Source organism: Colossoma macropomum, unplaced genomic scaffold, assembly GCF_904425465.1.
Source record: "Colossoma macropomum unplaced genomic scaffold, Colossoma_macropomum, whole genome shotgun sequence".
In the NCBI taxonomy this organism is placed as follows: Eukaryota; Metazoa; Chordata; class Actinopteri; order Characiformes; family Serrasalmidae; genus Colossoma; species Colossoma macropomum.
Genome location: NW_023494788.1, coordinates 29,893,318 through 29,914,858, shown reverse-complemented (window position 1 = coordinate 29,914,858; position 21,541 = coordinate 29,893,318). Strand labels below are relative to the sequence as shown.

The 21,541-nt window shown below is 39.1% G+C and overlaps 1 protein-coding gene across 10 annotated transcripts in view; it reads right to left on the bottom strand.

Annotated features, from left to right (window-relative positions):
• The window catches only part of map7d3 (MAP7 domain containing 3), a 38,921-nt gene that overhangs the window by 17,240 nt on the left and 140 nt on the right, over positions 1-21,541 (bottom strand). For 5 of the 10 annotated variants that reach the window (XM_036569109.1, XM_036569110.1, XM_036569113.1 and 2 more), the window contains exons 2-8: positions 6,937-7,038; positions 5,738-5,818; positions 5,185-5,348; positions 4,538-4,646; positions 2,568-2,663; positions 1,162-1,266; positions 174-269 (exon numbers count right to left, since the gene is read on the bottom strand). In XM_036569109.1, coding sequence (XP_036425002.1) covers positions 174-269; positions 1,162-1,266; positions 2,568-2,663; positions 4,538-4,646; positions 5,185-5,348; positions 5,738-5,818; positions 6,937-7,038 — 753 coding nt within the window. The remainder of the gene's footprint in view (positions 1-173; positions 270-1,161; positions 1,267-2,567; positions 2,664-4,537; positions 4,647-5,184; positions 5,349-5,737; positions 5,819-6,936; positions 7,039-21,541) is intronic. The other 5 variants (XM_036569115.1, XM_036569117.1, XM_036569111.1 and 2 more) reach the window with 4 other exon arrangements.

Genomic DNA, 21,541 nt, shown 5'->3' with positions numbered 1-21,541 from the left:
CAAAGTTCAATCTCCACCAAATCCTGAAACATTTAATGTGTTCTGGCTCCTGTTTAACTTGAATACAACTGCACATCACCAACGTTTTGAATCTAAAGCAGTTTGAGTAGGTGAGAGTGCCAAAGAAGCAGCAGTGTTGTCATAGGGACCAGTGAGGGAGGGGGGCTCAGCACCTGTCTGTTCCACCTGAGTCTGCTTATACGCTTCCTTAGAGGCCTGAGGGGCATTGCTAGGCAACCGGTTCAAAGAAGAACTCCTCCGCTTAGCACCTATGAGACAAAAGAGAGCTCACAACCTGAAACAGAGACCTTAAAATAGGCAAGACTGCATTTAAATGTCTTTGTTCAACCAAAAGATCAAAGTATTTTACCTCTGCTAGTATAACAAATTAATTTTATAAAGAATTTCACTTTTCCAGCATTACAATTACCATCTAAACATATTTGTAAGCTTTTCCATTAAATTAAGAAGTAGTTTAATAATTGAAGGCAGTCACAAGTATGTAGAGTTTAAATTACATATTTTAGCCAAAGTACCAAAGAACCAAAGAAAGGGAAATATTTTGTTCTCCGAGGTATTATGATTTAGGTGGTGCTTTTTGAAAACCAAAGTTCAATACTGAGCTCGCTTTAGAATGAATTTAGTGTTCTGAGAGGAAGGAAACAAAACGATGAACCCAACACAAACAGTGGGTGAAATCAGCTGAGCCACTGTTGAATGATCGCTTTAGAGGAAATTAAGCTGTGGAGAAAAACAGCACTAGCACACAAATCCCTGGCACACCCATTCTTGCTGTGGTGGGGCAAAAAATAGTTAATATCCCACTCATATCATTATTGAAATCATCAAGTTTAAAATAACATTGTAAGAGAGCCATAGTGAGACAGAGGACACATAATACATGGCTTTCCTTAGTGATTAGGTTCCAGGCAGATCACATTTAAAAGAGTCTGGTAATACAATCTGATTCAGATATATGCAGGATTGGCAATCGCAAAGGTTGCTTTACCAGGCATTTCTGGTTGTCAGTGAATAATATAGAGAACGCCGCACATCCTGGATGAAGGGGAGAGAGGAGGTGAACAAACAATAACAGGGTGTGGGTAGGGTGTGTGAGGTATGGGTGGGGCAAGTGACGAACATGAAAAGAGGGACACTTACTTTTGTCTGGAGAGTTCAGGAGGGTGGCGGAGGAGGAAGAGAGGCGCTTGCTGATGGCCGAATCGGCCTGCTGCTTCAGGTTTGTGGTGGAAGTGGAACGCTTGTCTACAGGGAATGTCGACATACACACAAACCGGGGTAATGGAGTTAGAGGATTACACGCTACACAGGATCTTACTGGTGGGATGGGATGGGGTGCTAAGTTATAGTTCTAAAACTAAAAAATGTCTAAGACAGGTTAGGACACCAGAAGCACGCTGTAGATTTGACTGAGATGGAATATTGTGGGAATTTATAATAATAATAATAAAGTATATTGAGATGTACTCATTTCCAAACACAACAAACTGACTTCAGCTGAAGAGCAAGCAATATGACAAAAAGAAGAGCTGGAAGATATTTGTTTAGATCACAAGCAGCCCTTGTAGCTGTAGAATGCTACAGTTCAGAGCATCCTGAAGAGCAATAAAAACTCAATGCATTACTCTCAGTGTTACTTTTAGTCTTATGCTGTGTTTACATGTTGGTGGAGAGAAAAACGTTGTTCCAGGCCACATAGCGATACAAGACCAATGAAGGCATGCAGCCGTGGAAACCTAGCCAGCATCACAAATGAAAATGGAAGATTATCAGAGGATAGTTCACCAGTGTTGATAGTTTATTTAAATGTTGAAAAAAACAGAAGAATTCTGTACGCTTAACTTTTTGTCGTATAATACTGGTGTGCCTGGAATTCAACAATGAGACATTTGATGTCTATGGCTCCTACAGGGTATGGGAGAGAAAAATATAAATAAAAATAAAAAATTATTTCACTGCTGCAGCCAAAGATGAAAAATGGGAAAAGTAAACTCTCGATGGAATGTCCCACGGACCGCCTCAGTATGCTGCTGTTGCCGTAAGCAGAACTTTGTCGTTGCTCCATTAAAAACATGAGCATATCTGGGTTGCTGTCGCCCCTCTAATGTCATAATGTAAACACAGCATTAGAGCTCCAGTAAGATGCATCGCTCTTGAAACTAGAATGTTAAATGCCAAACCAAAGCCAATCCAATTCAGCAGTGTTAGTTAGCTAGATCTGAAAAAAAAAGATGAAAAACAAAGACTATTCAGGGTCATGGTCAACATGAGCATGCAAACAGGCAAAAGGTGTTTCTTTTTTTTCCTTGTAGGGACAGACCAAGTGACCTCTCTTCTTGGAAAAAACTTTACCTTCAGTGAGTATAACAGGAGAAAAAAGGAATGAGTGAGAGATAAAGGGACACCGTCCGTGAACTTCCTCTTGTGAGCACAAGGCACACAGATCCAGCCACATAGTAGTGAGTGCAAGAGCAAAGGGGGAGAGGAGACAGTGCCAGTTTGTACCAAGCTGTGCCACTATGGGCAAGCAAGCAAATATTGACCACCTTGTGGCACCTGGCTCCTGGGTGGCTTGGAGACTGGTGAGGCAGGAGAGATTACTACAGTGATTGGGGAAGAGGCAGGGCCGCTGTCACTCTCGCCTGTGGGAGGGGCAGGAACAGACAGGTTGCTATGGGATATGGATACTCTCCGCAGGGAGCAAGAGAGATGGAAAAGCACAGCGGAGATCATCAGGGAGTTGTCTCATCTCCAGCAACATTACAGAAGTCAAACTAAACCAACATGATAAAGCAGTATATATTACTTTGTATATATATATATATATATATATATACACACACACACACACACACACACACACACACATATATACATACATACATACACACACACACACTCACTCTAGAGAACAGAAATTAACTCATACAGTATTTTGTACAATTCAGACGATAACAATATTACAATATCAAATAAAAGAAAAAAATATAATAGTAACTAATGAGAAAAAAACACTGCAAAAATAATAATTATTGTTATTACTAGTACTATTATTGCCACTGTTGCCATTATTTTCTCCTGCAGCCTCTTCTCATGTTTGATTTTCTCTCTTCATTTATTCTCAACTCCATTTTGCACCTTATATTTGGCGTCTAAAATACTGTTTCACGGTTTGCTTTATCTAACAAAGACAGCTTACTATTCCGGACTTGTTATGTTTATCACATTAAGCTTACGCCGAGCCTGATGGGTTTTACGAGCTAATTTGTTCTTCTTTGTTGTGCTTAACAGTTTCCTGGTCCACAAGGCTTGAAACAACTGCCCAATCAGAATACTGTCCAGGGTGAACAAATGTCCAGTGCACTTTTAAGAATTACATTTTCATTTAAGCAAAGTGACAGGCTCAATCGTTTATTGGTTTTGTAAAAGTATATCTATACAACTTTCTTGCTGTTCTGCTCAGCAGCACAAACGCTGTGTGAATGACCAGTGTTTATGATGCTTCATGCACGTGGCATGCAACCAACAACACACTCGCTTTGTGCTTGCGCCCACGTAAACCTATACTGATTAACGTATGAGCATTTTGGTGAGTTTATAAGAGTTATTTAAGCTGTTTATGCACGTTTAGTTTGTCTCAGGGGCGGTGCTGTTAGTGCGTGACTGTGTCCGGGCTTATCACTGTATCCACAGTACAGCCTCACATCATGAGAGAACGTTCTACCGGTATACATATCAATCATATTTTCAATTATTCAGACCATAACAACATGACAAAACAATATTAAAAAGGGGGAAAAAAATGATACATACATACATACATATCCATCATAGACAAAACAACCTAAAGTGATTTCAGGTTATTCAAAGCTCTTTACAGGAGATATCATACCTCATGGTTGGGGATTAAAAATGATGGTGATTCATAATGTATTTTACAGTACTGTGCAAAAGTCAGATGACACATCCATTTATTTAATTTGCAGTCAAAGCATATAATTTATGCATTTTTTTAGTGCCAGGAAAAAAATTTCATTGAATGCCAAGAGTAATACCAGTTCTATCAAAAACCAAAACTTTATGCACTATGGGTGTGAAAGTATGTGCAGCTGTTAAACAAGTTACACCGAAACTGGACATCTGAGATGTGAAGTAAGGTTTTATGGGCTTATGGGTCTAAATTTGTAAATGGAATTACCTGGATCATGACAAGCAAAAAAAGGCAAAGCTATAAGCTATAACAAAGGTCTAGACAGACTAAATATTTGAAAAATGTGTTATTATATTCAGTTGCTGAGACTTTTTTTTACGTACAAGTTTTTTACCTGATGCTGAACAATAATTTGTCCTTAATGTTTTACCTGGAAATTAATTACATGAAAGGGCGGTCTCTGACTTTTGCAAACTACTGTATACAATTACATCTGCTATCTGTGAAAAGACAGTATTAGAAGGAGGAAGTCTAAAATGAAAGCAGATTAAGAAATCACAAGAAACATGGCTGTACTGCACATACCATTTTTCTGGTCTGAGTCAGTGAGGCCTCCCCACGACCACCTCTTCTGTCTCTGCTCCAGTCTCTGACTTCGCTCCATAGTGCGCCGCATCACTGCCTCATAGTGCTCCTACACACACACAGACCAAATTATTATTGCATTGTGTAGGGATAATGCTTATGATTTTATCTGGAACAATAGCCAACAAAACTTCCATCGCCAGCATATAACAGTAAACACAAATTACGGAACACCATACGCTACCACATATCTAAACTGCGTCAAACAAACAATTCAGCATTACAAACGTTTGAAAATCCACAGAGGATTTTAAAAGAAGTTGAAGACTATATAGGTTCAAAGTTTTCTTTGTGTATAGGATTACATAGGCCTAAGTGCTGTGGCGTTTACATACAATGCCTTTAGCTTCAGCTTGATGTACAGTACTCTCTCTAACTCAGAACTAAAAAAAGAACTCCCTGTCTCCATCCCCATAAGTCCTCCAAAAGAAATTCATTATTAGTGCTTGCACTTATTCATCCGCAGGAAGGGTTGATTAAACAGCAATAAAACTGGAATAATAGGATGGAAGGGTATACAGCAAGAGAAAGTGAGAGACAGATAGAAAGACAGAGGAAAAACAGGTACAGACAAAGAACTAACACACCTTCTCTTCCTCTTGCTTCTGTTTCCTCTTCTCCTCAACAGCGGCTCTCCTTTGCTCCTCTTTCCTGCGCTGCTCCTCCAGTTTTCTCTGTCTTTCCTCCATCTGCCTTTCTACCTGCATCTTGGCCTTGCGCTCCCGCTCTATGATCTGAGACTCACGCACCGCTTTAAGAAACACAGAGCATGTTTGTTTAAACCTGTGTGTTTCTGAGCATTATAGTCTAGATCAGTGGTTCCCAACCATGGTCCTACAGTACTTCCTGCCCTGCACATTTTTGTGTTTCCCCTGCTCCCAACACACCTGATCCAACCAAGGAGCACAATCCTTTCCTGAGAAGAAACAGGACATTACAAACAAAACATTACAAAACAAAACATTAATATGTGTAGGGCAGGGGATACTCCAGGACCATGGTTGGCAACCTGTGGTCTAGATAGAGTACTTTATGTCTAAACAGCAGTGACTGCAGGCACGTCAGTAACTCAGCATATTTAGTGTACTGACTGAAGTACAAATGGGGCTTAATATGTGTTTACTCTAGTACATAACTCACCTTGCTGCTTCTCTTGCTCCTCTCTTCTCTCTTTGGCTACTCGAAGTTTGTCATCTATCCTAAGCGCTGCTCCATCAATGACTAAGAAATGCAAAACATAATTTAAATCCCAGATTTCTTCAGTACTCAGTTCAATATCATCATCAGCCTTCCCCTTAGCAGAGCTCTGCGACTGATAGCAATGGATATCAGACCCACACTACACAGACAATCCCCTCACATGGTTTCACATATGGCTGATATTTCAGATTCAATTATGAGCTCAGGTAACCTCATGCAGCATTTACACTGAGTCATCGCACGGGGTGTGTGGTTCGTCAGCAAAGTGCAGTAATGCCATTACTGTCAATAGATGTGTTTATGTGACAACAGCGACATTAATGCTAATGTTCCAACCAGTGTTAGGACTGTATAAAGGCAGGCAGAATGGTCTTAACCACATTATACATCATGGTAACACATATATAGCGACTAGAGAGACAAAGATCAAAATACAAAACACACCGAGCCATAGGCACAGATTTAGATAAACGCATAATTATATAATTATAAAGTGAGCAGTTCTTAAATCTGCTTGGCTGAGCCAAGCTTGAAGCTATTCTTACACATAACCCTCATTAAATGAATTCTGTATAAATGCAAGTTATTAAAAACCATGTTGCCCGTCATCTATAACCTGCTGGCTGGAAGATTGTTTATTTCAATTATTATTAATAACAAGTTACTTATTCAACATTGGCATATTTTATCATTGTTTCATAAAAGCAATAAGCTACTTGAGACTATGTGAGTTTTTTACCCCTTAAAAGGGCTGAACGATAAATCTTTTTTTCACCAAAATCGCAATTTCAAATATATTTGAAATATTGCAATATTTAATCGGAAACAGCTAGAATCTTAATTACATCCTACATTATGTTAAAGTTGTCTTAAGATTTAAGTGTAGAAATTCCAGCTTGTAAACTAGCAGTCTGCCACACTTCTGCCTCAAGCCTGAAAAACGGATGCACTGGTTTTCTTGGTCAAAAAAAAGCTTGGAGCTTAATTTAGAGAAAATAACTGAAATGGCAATATTGGCAGGAAAAACTGCAATTAGATATTTTTCACAAATGGTTCAGCCCTACCCATTTGCCAGGGTAAAATGACCCTGGTAAATGGTTAACGCATGGTCTTCTGACATTTGACATAAAAGAAGATACCTGGTTTAGCATGGCTCTTTGTAGAAGTAGCTGTAGTTGTCGGCGCTGGGCTGTTCCCAGCCTGGACGCGCCGTTCCTCAGCCTGCGCCTGTGCTGCTGCAGCTAAAAATGCGATAAGACAACATGCACAAACCTCAGCAATGAGTAGAACCAAGACAAAATGAAAAGGAATTGGGAGAAACAAGCTTAACATGTCTGGAGTGCACTGCTTTCACGCACGAGAATGAAAGGAATGCTTCAGTGGAATCATATGGAATTACCTCCTAGTACAAAGTCATTATTAAGTCTTGCCTACTTGTGGCCAAGCAGTCAAGTTTGGTCAGCTTTAAGTCTTGCACAGCATTAGGTAAAAAAGGGTAGGTGTATACACAGTCCTCTAAACATGAGATTAGAAACTGAATGGCTTGCAATAGCATCCTTGTATCATGGGTGAACACCCAGCTCCTCTGAAGGGACGCTGCAGAAATGCCTCGCTGCAGGCTTGAGTGGAGGAAGGAAGCAAATGGAGAAGACGTAATCGACAAGTCTGCATGTCCTGCTTATAGCTCTTTTCCACCCAGCCGCATGTGTTTGTCAGAGTAGGTAGGCCAAGGATATATGGGGAAAAATAATCATACTTATGTGCATATAGTTTCATTTGCGAAAAATGTGGTGGGTGACCACTAAATCAGACATGATGATTTATGAAGAGATCACTGACACTCGTGTGTTCATGAAATGATCACCACTTCGTCATGTTGTGACATCTCTAGTGTGACTGGTGATAGACATATAAAGAATTAAGTGTAATACTCATGACAAATGAGACGGTAAATACTCCCTAGGGTCTATAAACAGTCTCCCATTTCAAGCATCATAGCAATAAACCCGGCACTACATGAGGCCTCATTTTATTGACCACCGGATGAGAAGACCTGCACTCAAACTACAGATGTAAATTAGATACAATGCACTGGATACTTCTCTGAAATTCAGCTATTTAGCAATATTTCACATATGAAATTATTCACTTAATGAAATTTAGTACCTGAACGATGCTAACAAAAACGCTACTGTTAACACCGCTTTTTTTTAAACACTTTGCTTACTTAAACAAACCACAAACCTCCTTGGAACGCACCTTAACAGATTAACATAGGTTTATTCCAGGGATGGCCACCTCCAGTCCTGGGGAGTTTATTTTCAAAATACCTGGCTTTAGTATTCACATGCTCCTGAAGGACTTAAGATGAATCAGGTATGCTGGATTTGGAACTAAACTCTGCATGATGGTAGATCTGCAGGATTCGATTGGCATCCTAGGCCTACATTTTCTGCACGTATAGCAACCGCTCTTGCTAAACACTAGTAAAATCTAACTAAATTAATACAACCAAAGCATTACATTGACAAGTCAGACATTTTTAATCCTACCACTCTAAAAAAAAAAAGCACTGTCATCTATTTAATTTGCATAATCCATTATTCCATTGCATAATCCATTAAGTTCTCAAGTAGTCATGCAGTTAAATAGTGCTGATTAATTGCAGTCTACTAAAGAAATGTACAGAACAAAAGATATTCAACTGTTTTATCCCAGAACTTACAATGTATTTTTCCTACATCTCACAGAGTTCCTTTCTGCTACTTTGGGCTGGGGGAGTCATGGCTATGCCTGAACTACATGAACATGGTGACGGCTCCTCCTGCAAGCCAGTCGTTGTTATTTTGGTAAGGAGGTATAATTTCTGCAGAATTAACAAACATCTTTACCACAAGTCAACATGGCTGTCTTGTGCTGGAAACAGAGCCAATCCATCACACACCAATGAAAGAGTTTAAAAGACTTGATTGAACAAAATTGTTTAGCTGCTTTTAATAGCTGCCAGTTGCACTGTGTGCTAAATATGGGAAATAAATCCCAGAAGACTGATCTATGAGTGTAGATTTTTCTTTATTTGATTCTTAAATGCTTTCAATTACAAGAACTTTGACAAAAACAGAGAGTTTCCTTTTTGCTTCTGCATACTGAGCAGGCAAGAAGTGTATTCAGACCTGTAGTGGAGAAGTCCTTGGGCACTGTTCCCCCACTTGATAACTGACATGAACAGTGAATGAGTTACATGCCTCATTCTACTGGAAATCTTCAAGGTTTCTATAAAAACGAACAGGCTAGTTGCTTATTTGGCCTGTAACTGCAGTTATCTCGTCATCTGCATTATCCTGTGGCCCCTACAAGTTTACAAACCCCCAAGGGAACACTGCCAAGAGCAGACGTTGCTGAGTGTGGAGAGGTCAGGGTCTGGCGTGTGGCATGTTTCTCACTTTTTGTGCTGAGTGGCAAGAGGAGAAACTGTAAAGCTCAAGCACAGCAGAAAAAACGTAGGGGAAGGGAAGGCTGCACCGGAAAACTGACAACAATAAAACAAAGGGGAGGTTATCGGCTATGGAAACTACCAGGACCAGAAGCATTTCCACACAGAGTTTTAAAACTTTGGACACACATAATAAAGTAAGTGAGAAAAGACCAAAACTACTTTGTTAAGTGATTACTACTGAAAGGGAGCTCACACGTAAATCAGGAATGCTGACAGGTTTAGGTCAGCAGCCTTAAACTATACATAACATGTATATATTACCTATAATATAATATTACCTATATGACATGCTGGACAGCCCAATGGCTGGACCCAAGACTAGTTCAAAACAGAGTAGTGAGTTTCCCTACAAATCTTATGCATTTTAACTGTCACAGACAGCGCTCAAGTCATCTTAATTCTACAATGTCTTTGAGAAGCTCATCCTCAAATATAAAGTGACTGAAACTAGACACAGATCAAACTATGGAAGAAAAGGGAAACTGACTTCTTATCCTGCTGAGTAAAGTATAGCAAAAAACCTGGGATGAGAAGCAGTAAAGGCTATTTGTGAAGGATGTTATGTCTGAGCCCTTAAAATGAGTGCCAGCCATTCATCCTCGGGTTTGATGAAAGGAGGGGCAAAGGAACATCCTAAGATGGCGGTGCTGAGATTATAAAACATGTCTCAACAGCTTCAGCGGTGGAGGAAAAAAAAGCCCTATCTGATTCAAACCACCGACCTCAGGGCAGGTGGGACAGATGATGAAGCCTCACAACAAGGCTGACTACACAGTTCATGCATTATACTGCAAAGACCAAACTCACAAATTTGGCCTTTGCAATTAGTTACTTGCTAAAAACGACATTTAGTATTTGTACTTTGCTTTATAAACCCTGAAACCACAAACCTCCGTGGAATGCACCTTAAATGAATAGGTTCACCAGGAAACAGCAAGTGAATCCCAGAAGTTTTCATTGACTACGATGTGTACAGATCTGAAAGATTCATTGTTTTTTTGCAATTTGAATGCAATCTGCAATTTGCAATTTGAGTGCAATTTAACTTTCAGTCTACACCATCAACAATACTGTCTTAACAAGTTTTAAATGGGGGAATGAAACGGAACCCAGAGCCGGTGAACCACCAAAGGTTGAGTCAGACCAATCAGAGGCAACCAAACACCCATGTGCTGTGCAGAAGACCAATGAAACTGGCAGTCAAGGTGCACCAAGTTCAGTGTTTATGCCTCAAGCCAGAAAAAGTGGCTATGCTGGTCTTCTTGGCCAAAAACAGGCTAGGATTTCACTTACACAAAATGTTTGCAATTTAAATCATAGTCACAATACCAGTCAGAAAAACTGCAATTAGATATTTTCCCCCTGTGTGAGGGCAACATGGGTGTAATAACACAAATATTTTCAGGTTTGATACATTTTTTTAATGACTGAGATCAAAAATGGATTTTCAACATTTTTTGTGTGTTATAGTTTTCTTAGTTGCTTCAACACTTTTGCCAATTTAGAAGTCACATTTTCAAAAACTCAACACACAATACTAAACACAAATTTGCTGGTCAAAACAGTACATTTTCTTTGCACAATCGTCAAAACCCCCACAAAACACTAAACACATGCCACAAAAGCAAACTTATCTTTCTGACACTACACTTTACAATCAGTAAGTTCAGAGAATAAATTCCTTCAATCTATTCAGCTTTCATTAGACCTCTAAGTTCATGCTCTTCTATTTGTTGGTAATTTACTGCAAACAGATTTAAAATGTGCTGAATTTTAATAACACTACATAGAGGAATCTATTCTTGTCTACTAGGTAGTTTTACCAGAGATATATTTCAGTGCAAATATATTGCACAACCCCCGATCAAGCAAAAAAGATTTATTCTAAAATATTCAGAAACAATTTTCCTGCTTGTTTCTTTTTTCCATACTATTGAAAGGCAACACTGTACCAAAAGATGATTTCAGTCCCCAAGCCAGAGTATTTTTCAGCAGTATGGCTGTTGCAGAGGGTCCCAAACCAAAGGCCTTGGCATTAATACCATACTACACTGAAATTACCAGTAAAATTTGGGCAACAATTATAGATCAACAGGTTGTCAGTCATGGCATGTCCATTACAGAAGGTGCAAGAAGGTCAAACCCAGTCTTCTTCACAAATGTCCGATGTGGCTGCACATATTCATTCTACAGAACAGAAACACACATGATCAATTGTTTGAAGACTGAGCAATTGATTAAACAAGTGGAATCAGGTTTGCTCCTGCTTGTTTGGAATGAAAACTTGCAGCCACACCGGCCATTTGGGGATAAGACTGGACAATCCTTGGGCTAACCGAAATCTATCCTGACACGCTGTATCATCCATTATATAGCTTTTTTTTTGATGTCTGTCACTATATAAACAGTCTTCACACAATAGCAGATTTATCTATTATAAATCCCTCTGCGGACAATTACCCATTTCCAACTACCTGTTTATCATTACTGTTTTTCTCACCTTTTTCATGAGTGTGGGGAAAAAACAAAAAAGCAGAAACAAATGTTACTGAATTTCTCAGCCGATTATGAGAAGGGTGTGAAGTGCCTTGAAATAATGATCACAATATCTGGTATAATCCATTTTTTTTAAACAATCTCAATAGTTAAGTGTGTCATTATATAAATCAGATTACCTACTCCTGAATCTGATTAATACTTGTCTACAGCCTCCTTTCTTCACACTTACAGTCAGCAGCTGAGTTAACAATTGGGCACTTTGTTAATCACTCAGATGCTGAAGGTAGACATGCTATGAGCATATTTTCTATTAGCTGTCATTACGTGTCTCCATTTTGCTTTGCACTATATATTTCTGTTTTTCTGTGATATCTGTATTTTAAGAAAGTATGAGAAATAAGTATTTGCAAAAGGACATTTCTGCTTGGCTAAGAAAGTGAAAATGAAGATTAAGATGACCCTAGTTAAGTTCAATGTGTTGTAGCAAGCAGGAAAAAAATAAATGTCTTAATTCTACAGAGTTCTAATTATATAACGATCACTAGTTTGGCTCATATGAAAGAAAGTTCTCAAATCCCTTTTATGCCAGCTCTCTGACAAAAAAAAACACAAACGCAAAACCCAAAACCCCTAGAACAAAACATGCAAATCGTAAAAGCAAAAGTGAAACAAATTATCTAAAAGATACTACAAGAACCTACAACCTAAGAGACAAGAGCAATATCGTAGCTAGATCTAGTTAAATAGATAAATACAAGTAAAGATACTGAGAAGAATAAATTAAATGGTAATTTAATAATGTAATAAAACAGAAGTGCAATGGATTGAAGAGACATGACACACTGATTCAGAAATGAAGAGTGAATGATTCCAGTAAGGTGGTCACCTAAGTACTGAAGAGGTCTTCACACCATGGCAAAAGGAATTGAGTGACTGCAGTGCAGAGGGGAAAGTAAGGGTGGGTAATATGGAAAAAATAGTATATCACAATTAGACATTTTCATGATACATGATACACATCACAATATTTTGACACATAGACAAACTGCTAGTGTCACACTTTAAAACTGCCACAAAGATATTTTATTTTTAAATTATATTTTAATGTTTTATTAAAAATTTCACATACTGTAATTCACTAAATCCAGTTCACAGGAATAATTATTAATAATTCTCTTTGCAATAAAACATGCAGTTAGTCAGTGCTTTTTAAATACTGATATCCACAATATGCTCAGGAAAGCATATTTTTGTCATGACAAATTTTATTCTGTTAATGATAACACATCATCCTACTGGCCTCGAGACCTAGCCTTATGGACATGTTTAGAAATTAAGGACATGTAGAGCCCAGATATCAAAGATCAAAGCTGGTGTGCAGGTGTGAAGATCTGGACTAGGGTGCAGAGGTAGTGAAGAGCTGAGTGAGTCATATGAAGCCTAAAACGTAAGAACCAGAGCTTAGTATCTTACTTCCACAGGAAGCCAGTGGAGTGATCTTAACTGATGAGTCTAGACTAGAGCTGAAGATGACGAAAAAAAAAAAGAACTGACTAAGTCATTTGTCCCTCCCCTTTTAATCTGACAGGTTGCACTTGGACGACAATGGTTTCCACAAAAGACAATAAGATTATGAGAGATAAGATTATAAGATTATCAGAAAAAGAGGGGAGAGTTTTAAATTGACTCATTCAAAAGGCATTACTCCAAAAACATTAAAATAATGCCACTCATCCCCATAAAAAAAAATAAATTAAATAATAGATAATAAAAATAAATAAAAGAATTTAATTTAAGAAAGTCTAGAAATGTTGGCTAGCATACCCGACAGTGTCGTCACTAAGCTTCATGATGTGGCCTCTTCACCTCAGCTAATGTTATTAGCCTAACTGCACTGTATGCTACCACATCCCATACTTTTGCAAACAGTAAGTTTCTGAAGAGTTGGTCAGCTGTTACTAAGCCTGATAAATTCAATTAATGATGCTGAAAAGTTTATTTCATTAAGTCTGTACAAGTAGGGAGTAAAATGAGCTTGATGTTCATCACTTTTCTGTGAGGCTTACTTTGTGCTTTAGCTGCGTGCTATCCTATCTGGTGGTTTGCCAGAGACCTCTTGCTGGCACTACCAGTGTGTGGCAGCCTGTATCCAGCAGCAGCATGCTTCCTTTTTTGGACTACACAGATAAAGAATTCTTACCAAAATGCAGGCTCTACACTGGCCACTGATGGAGGATAGAGTTCAGACACATTCAATGTTCTTATGAAAATATATAACATTAGAAACAAACTCCTTGGCATATCAAAAATCATACTTTACAAATATATAATTTACAAACATTCGGACTAATCTCTAACTGAAATAATTTAACACTTAATTAACAATCACATGACAGGGCACTGACTGGTGTATTAAACCACAATGTCTAACAAATTATTCGCATTTCCGATGAAGTGTTCTGTAAAACTGATGACCTACAGCTTGAATTAGCATTTTATTTCTTTTATTTTGACTGATATAATACTATCTTTGCTGCCATGTGAGTCAACATAATCAAAAATAAATAAACAAACAAATAAACAAACATTTTGAGCACCTGCAGCAGAGACCACAACAAGGCCTAAAATAACACTTAAAGCATAGTGAAGTGAAAGCAGCCTCTACTGCAGAAACACAGCACGGTAAACAGGCTAGGCAAGGCAGCTTTATAACAGACATTGCCTTAAAGGATGGGTAAGATCTCATTTCTATAGACAACTTTTTATAGCCAAAACAGTGACCAGCACCTATGTGCATTTAGGTGAGGAGAAAGAAGCTATTTAAAAGCACTTCAGTGACACAATGCAGCCGGATCTACTGAATATGCAAAAGGCCGCTGAGTCATCTTGTGTGGCTCAAACCGTGGGCAATCCAACATGCAACATGTAAATACGCAGTAGCTCAACAATGGACGCTAACAACAAAGCTATCCAGGCTTTCTTACTAAAGCAAATACAGGGCCAGAAGGTGGGTAGTATATGTCTTTGTTTTTGTGATACAGCTCAGGCCATGCTTTTGGCTACATAAAGAGGAAATGAAGTACCCGCAACCGCAATGGAGAAAACAGACCATCACTTTAAAGACCAACATTAGGCACTTAAGTCTCAACACAGGAACGCAAACCAAGGCAGAAAAAAAGCAAATTAATCATGCTATCAAGACTGACACATTCTACCTGATCAAACAGCTATATGAGGTACACTATATGGCCAAAAGTATGTGGATATCTGACCATCACACCTACATCAGCTTGTTGGACATCCAATTCCAATACCATGGGCATTAATATATAGTTGCCCCTCCCCTTGTGGCCATAACAGCCTCTACTCTTCTGGGCAAACTTTCCACCAGATCATGGACTGTGTCTGGGAATTTATGCCCATTTAGACAAAAGAGCATTTCATGAAGTCAGGCACTGATGTTGGATGAATAGGCCTGGCTTGCAATCAACTTTTCAATTCATCCCAAAACTGTTCAATGGGATTGAGGTCAGGAGTTTGTGCAAACTCATCAAACCAAGTCTTTTTGGATCCGACACAAGGGGCAATGCTGAAACGGGAAAGGGCGTTCCTCAATGCTGAAACGGGAAAGCGTGTTCTTCAAACTGTTGCCACAAAGTTGGAAACATTTAATTGTCTAAAATGTCTTTGTATGTTGTAGTATTAACATTACTCTTCACTGGAACTGAGGGGATGAACCCAACCTCTGAAAAACAGCCCCAGACCATTATTCCTCCTCCACCAAACTTTACTGTTGGCACTATGCACGCCAGTAGGTGCCATCTCCTGGCCTCCACCAAACCCAGATTTGTCCATTAGACTACCAGATAGTGAAGCGTGATTCATCACTCCAGACAACACGTTTCCATTGCTCCAGAGTACAGCACCAGTCCAGCTGATGCTTGTCATTGAGGATAGTGATTTTAGCCTTGTCTGCACCTACTCAACCATGAAAATCCACTTTGTAAAGCTTCCAAAGCACAGGACTTATGCTAAAGACAAATACAGTTGACCGGGGCAGATCTAGCAGGGCAGAAATTTCACAAACTATGAGGTCATATTGAGCATACTCTCCAGCATCAGGATTATATCTGGATAAGGCTAAGCGCATACGAACCAAAGACGCATTTGAAACAGATACAAATCCAATCCCTCAAACCACTTTAGGAAGCGGTCTGAGATGCACTTGAGCCACATGTTACTGCAGTGTAAACGCATCTGACTCTCCAAAACACAATCGACAAGCAAAACCCCTCTCAGTGCAGCCAAAATTCCTCCCCATGCAGTATGTCACTGACTGCGTGATCTCGGCCTGGGAACAAGATAATCATGGTTGGGGACCAGATGAAACGAAATGCTTTAAAGCAATATGGACAGACACTACTGTGCAATACAAACTGCAGACAATTTAAACTATCAGAAACTGGCTGTTGCCTAACACCTGGATTTGCATATTCTCTCCCACACAGCACCTAACAACACAACAGCTAACCGGAGACGCATTCGACTACCAAGTGTAAATGCATGTGGCTAAAATCTAATCAGGATACAACCCAGACACAAGTCGCATGAAGTGACCAGGTGTAAACGGAGTCATAGTGTACATGTACATGTACTCAAGAACTGTCTGAGGTGTCAGTATCTGAATAGTGAAATCACTATTTGGGTATTTGTTACATTTGTGTATGGGAAGATGGAGAAAATACACAGGCTAACAATTCAATAAAACAGTAATGTTTATGTCTTAACAGGATTGTAAAGTGTGACAGTTTTGCTTGTATCTGTGAGTAAAACATTACATTGTATTACATTTTGATCCTATGAAACAGGACTGCCTGAACGTGAGCATGTTTTTGATGAACCAACGTTAGGACTAGGGATGTGAATGGGTACTTAAGTTCTCGGTTGCCAGTATTCGAATACTGAAAACACTGTTCAGGTGTTCGTTATGTTTCATCACAGGAGGACAGAGAAAATATACAGGCTAACAATTCAAACGTCTGATTTTATGTGTTAAAAGGACTGTAAAATGTGACAGTCACGCAAGTAAGTATATTATGATTTGATGCTATGAAACAAGAGTGCCTGAACGTGAGCGTATTGTTGTTAGGACGAGAGAACGTAGAGACAGCATGAAAGATGCTATGGTGCAGCTTTTCGCTAAGCACTCTAGTATATTTAATGAATAGATATTCCTCTGTCAGAGTAACATGTTGGCACATGGTCCACTGAGGGAAAAATACCTTGCGGTGAAGATGACATGTCCTCATCAGCATCCAACGTTGTACCAGTCAGCTTTTTAGCTTATTAGCCCTTCTGAAGAAGCTTCTTTTACTCATTCAAGATGAAAATTTATTGATTTCCCTCAACTATTATTGAAATTCAAATTTTCACAGCCGGTGCTATCATTTAAAAAGTAAGCCTATATTCCTACGCTAATTTAGGCTGAAGTCTGTTGTTTACACAGCTTTTTTTCTGCCCCTCACCCTCCATGCCCAGCCTTTTTCCCCTCTTTTTTCTTCCTTGGGATTAACAGGATATCCATTAATTCTCTTATGGATATTCGAATATCAAAATTAGTCAGAATGCACATCCTTAGTTCGCACACTGAAGTGAAAGGACCTTATGTAGAAGATGAGGAGTCCTCTTCACCATCCAGTGTTATACCAGGTAGCTCTAATGTTAGCTTATTAGCTCATCTGAAGAGGCAGTCTCCATTACTCTACCAAGAAAAACCTACTGAATGCCCTTGGCCATTCTGAATAATAAAACAAGTGTTCAAATGTATCCTTTTGCTGACTCTCTAAATCTCTGCTAAATGTTTGCGCTACTGATTTTTATAAGCTAATGATAGTTATCTGTTAATCTTAGTCTTTTTTTATGCTTTTCCCCTCCATGCTGTTCACCAAACATTCATTAATTAACCCTTATGAATACTCAAATACCAAAATAAGTCTAAGCTAGATCTACTTTTGTGATTAAATTGATCACAATGCTCATCATAAGTGATCATTAAACTGAAGCAATATAAGAGACCTTTCAGAATAGCCCATACTAGAATTTAAATCAATGATTTTAAATTTGATTTCTAGTCATTATCTGAAGGAGGCATGACAAATTTAATTAAACTGAAACATCAGACGTTTCCTCTTTTGAGAAATGGCAAACCATGTAACACTCATATCTAACAAGTAAGGGCTATAAAAATACACAGATTTTCATTATGATTTTAATATGATTTTTGAAAGAAAAAAATTGTAAACCTTAAAATTTCTAAGTGACTTAAAAAAAGGCTCAATTATTTGAGTGTGTGTGCATGTACAGCATAAGCCCCTCCCTCCTTTGTGCCCATTTTGCTCCAACAGGATGCAAGTGGATGCCTAGCTTTGATCATGAAAACTGACCAACTGCATGTTTCATTACAAGGAGAGCATAATTACTCCAGTTTAACAGTATTTAGTGCAGTGCAGTGTGTGAAATCACTGTACACATATTTTTTATGGCTGTGTTTAAATGTGACACCATAATGTCAAAATAATGTGATACGGTGATGTTGTGCACCATGCAAATGTAAATATTGTGCCATGATATTTTTTGCCATATCGCTTCCCCTATATTTTAATATACTGGGTACTGATTTTTTATGTTTTTGATACTGTATTAAACTCTTTCTACACTTACTAATCATCACCATATGGGCTCTGGATTGTGTTTAAAAGGCCATAACTTCAAAACTGAAAAACTGGGGAAAAAATATCACAGTTCAGTGTTGCATCATTTACTCCATTTTAAAAACAGTGACACCGTTCAACCTGTCAGATGATGAGATGGAGCGCTAAACAAAACCAAATTCACTCCAACTGAGGAAAAAAACAAATAAAAAAAACAAGGAACAGTCATACAAAGACAACACTACAACTCTTTGTATCCCTGCATGCACTGGGAGCAACAGCAGCCAGGGGGAGTCACTATTAGTGGGTCAGTGGGCTCCTATTACTCTAGTCAGTCAGTCTCTCCTTCTCTCTCTCTGTTGCAGTAGCAGACTGTTGCTGGGACAACAGGAAGTACTCTTTTGCAGATGCCAATAATGCAGGCCTTCACACAGGGCACAGCTGTGATTTCCCTTTCTCTCTCTCTCTCTCTCTCTGTCTCACACACACACATACATACAGATGATCCTGCCTGGTGTTTCTGGGAACATCTGGGCTGTGTAAGAATGAATTATTTCTAAAATCAGAGCAATGCATAGTGGACAGCAGGCCAAACTTGCTACTCTTAACATGCTGGACTTCTAAATACGTCAAAACCTAACATAGTTTTCTAGCACTTGCTGCTGGATCTCTATAATGCACATCCAGACACTCCTCATTTAATGAAAACAGCTACTGTAAGGTGCACTCATTGCTGGCGCAGGCATTCGATTGCAAGCAAACAGCTTGCATAATCTCTATAGAAGAGTATTCCCAATAGAATGAGACACCCTGGAGCAGCTGGACATCAGCCTAAGGTCATCATTTCCAATACCAAGCATCAGCTAGAGTGGTATGAAGCTCCTCAGTACTAAGCTGTGCAGCAGCGGAGCTGTATTCTCTCGGATAACTTGGACTGATCCAGAACTAATCATACAGCATCAGTACCTGACCTCACTAATGCTCTCATGGCTGAACACAGTCCAATCCCTAAAGCAATGTTCCAGCATAGTATAAAGCTTTCCCAGAAGAGAAGAGGTTGTTACTGCAGTAGAGGCTGTTAAAACTCTTGACTTTGGAAGAAGTATTGGATGCAAATGTGTCTACAAACTTCTGGACATACAAAATAGCTACTGTGCACAACGACTGTATTATAGTTTGTATCGTAGAGCTACATCCTGGATTTGAGATGTGGGAGGAGAGGTGCTGACTAATTTAAATCCAAGTTCATTTGCTTCTCAAATCTTTCTGAATGTGATACTGTCTCTGTGAGTGGGAAACACACTTGACAATCAGTCCAGCCTATCTAGTTCACTTCCTTCCAACACCTCAAACAGCGGAGGGGCTGTGATCAATTTCAAAACAGGGCCGACTAAATCAGTCAGACAAGGTCATAAACTAACAGACAGAACTGGCTACTGCACCATGCAAAGTATTTTACCAACTTTGACCTAAAAAACAAAACCAAAACAAACATACTTTAAAATGAGCATGGCAAGAACTAAACCTCTAAAACAGTACCATACTGAGTCCGATTCCACCCAGTAATTACAGAATAGCCTTCTCACACATTCTTGTGGACGTCCATTATATAATCTACAGTTTTCAGCCCAAACTGCGCCACCCATTATTATACATACTGTGGGCGAAGCAGCTCAACATTAACCTTTGTGCAGTGTACAGTGTAAAGCTAGGTAAGCTTCCTAACCATCACGGCTTTAACGATTTACTGAATGGCAATTCATATAATAAGCAAGGCTGGTATTTACCAGAGGAATCATAAAAGACAAAAATTGCACACGCTGTGAGCAGATATGAATGTGCTAGCTATGTCAGTGGAAACACTGCATAATAAAAAACAGTCTTCACTGATAGTATAGTGTAGATGAGAAGAGGATACACTGCAGAATTAAAGAAAAAAAAAGAGAACTAGGCCTACCTCAGGAACAACATTAAGAAATCAGCTATTGCAAGTCACCACAGGTCGCAATCTTTAGACAGACGTCAAACACTACCTACAATTACTACCCTATCAGCTGAAATAATGGTTGGTTTTAAAGCAGAAATGCAGGAGTCCTGTTGTTTTCAGACAGTCCAAAGCTGTGCTGACACCCTGTGCATGAGTATTCGCCTAATAAGAGCCTCATTGGCTTTTAGAATGAAACACAAATCAACTTAATTTTGCCTCTAGAAACGACCAGACCAGTGAGAAGACACTGACAGCTGAGTCAATCAATTAAATAACGGTCAGCGACCTCAAATTAACCAGATGAAGTGAATATTTTGCACGTGAATGCAAGACTGAATCGCACGATCGAGATTAAGGTCAGGATCGCTTATCTCAGATAACTTTGGTAACGTTCATTTAGCCTCCTTGCTCAACATCAAGCTCTCCGATATGTGATGAGCTGCTAGCTAAGCTAAGCTAGCTAGCGTTAACTAACTTATTCACACTGGTCATCATAAGCTGATGGGTTAAAATACTGTTAAAGTATATATTTGTGTATAAGTAGTGTCGCTCAACACAGAAGACTTACACACGTCTGCACTTACTGCAATAAAATATGCAGGTGAAATAGTTTATTTGGCTAGCTTAACAGCTATTCACTAGTTGACCAAAGAGAGGAGCATCCTCTTCCCTGAGAGGCGCCAAGCTAAAGCTAGCTAGATCTGTCACTCGGTCTAATCAGTCTGAGTCATCTTAGCTCGCTTACCGATCATTTTTAACGGTCACGGCAAAACACAACTCGCAACCATAAAAAGACGGAACCAGGCACTAATTCACTTCAAATCAATAAATTTAGTCGTTAACTTAGTTAACCGGCTACGAAAAACAGATTTAAACTTGTTGCCGCTGTGGTTCAACTCATTTGCTTAACTCTTAGCAGCCAGCAGCTCGATATTTATCAGCAACAGCAAAGCCCGCTAAACAGCAGCAGCTAACCGGGTTAGTCTGAATGAAAGTGCCTGATTTTAGTCTCTGTCACACAAACTGCTTCAAAACAACCTGAGCTCGTCGCG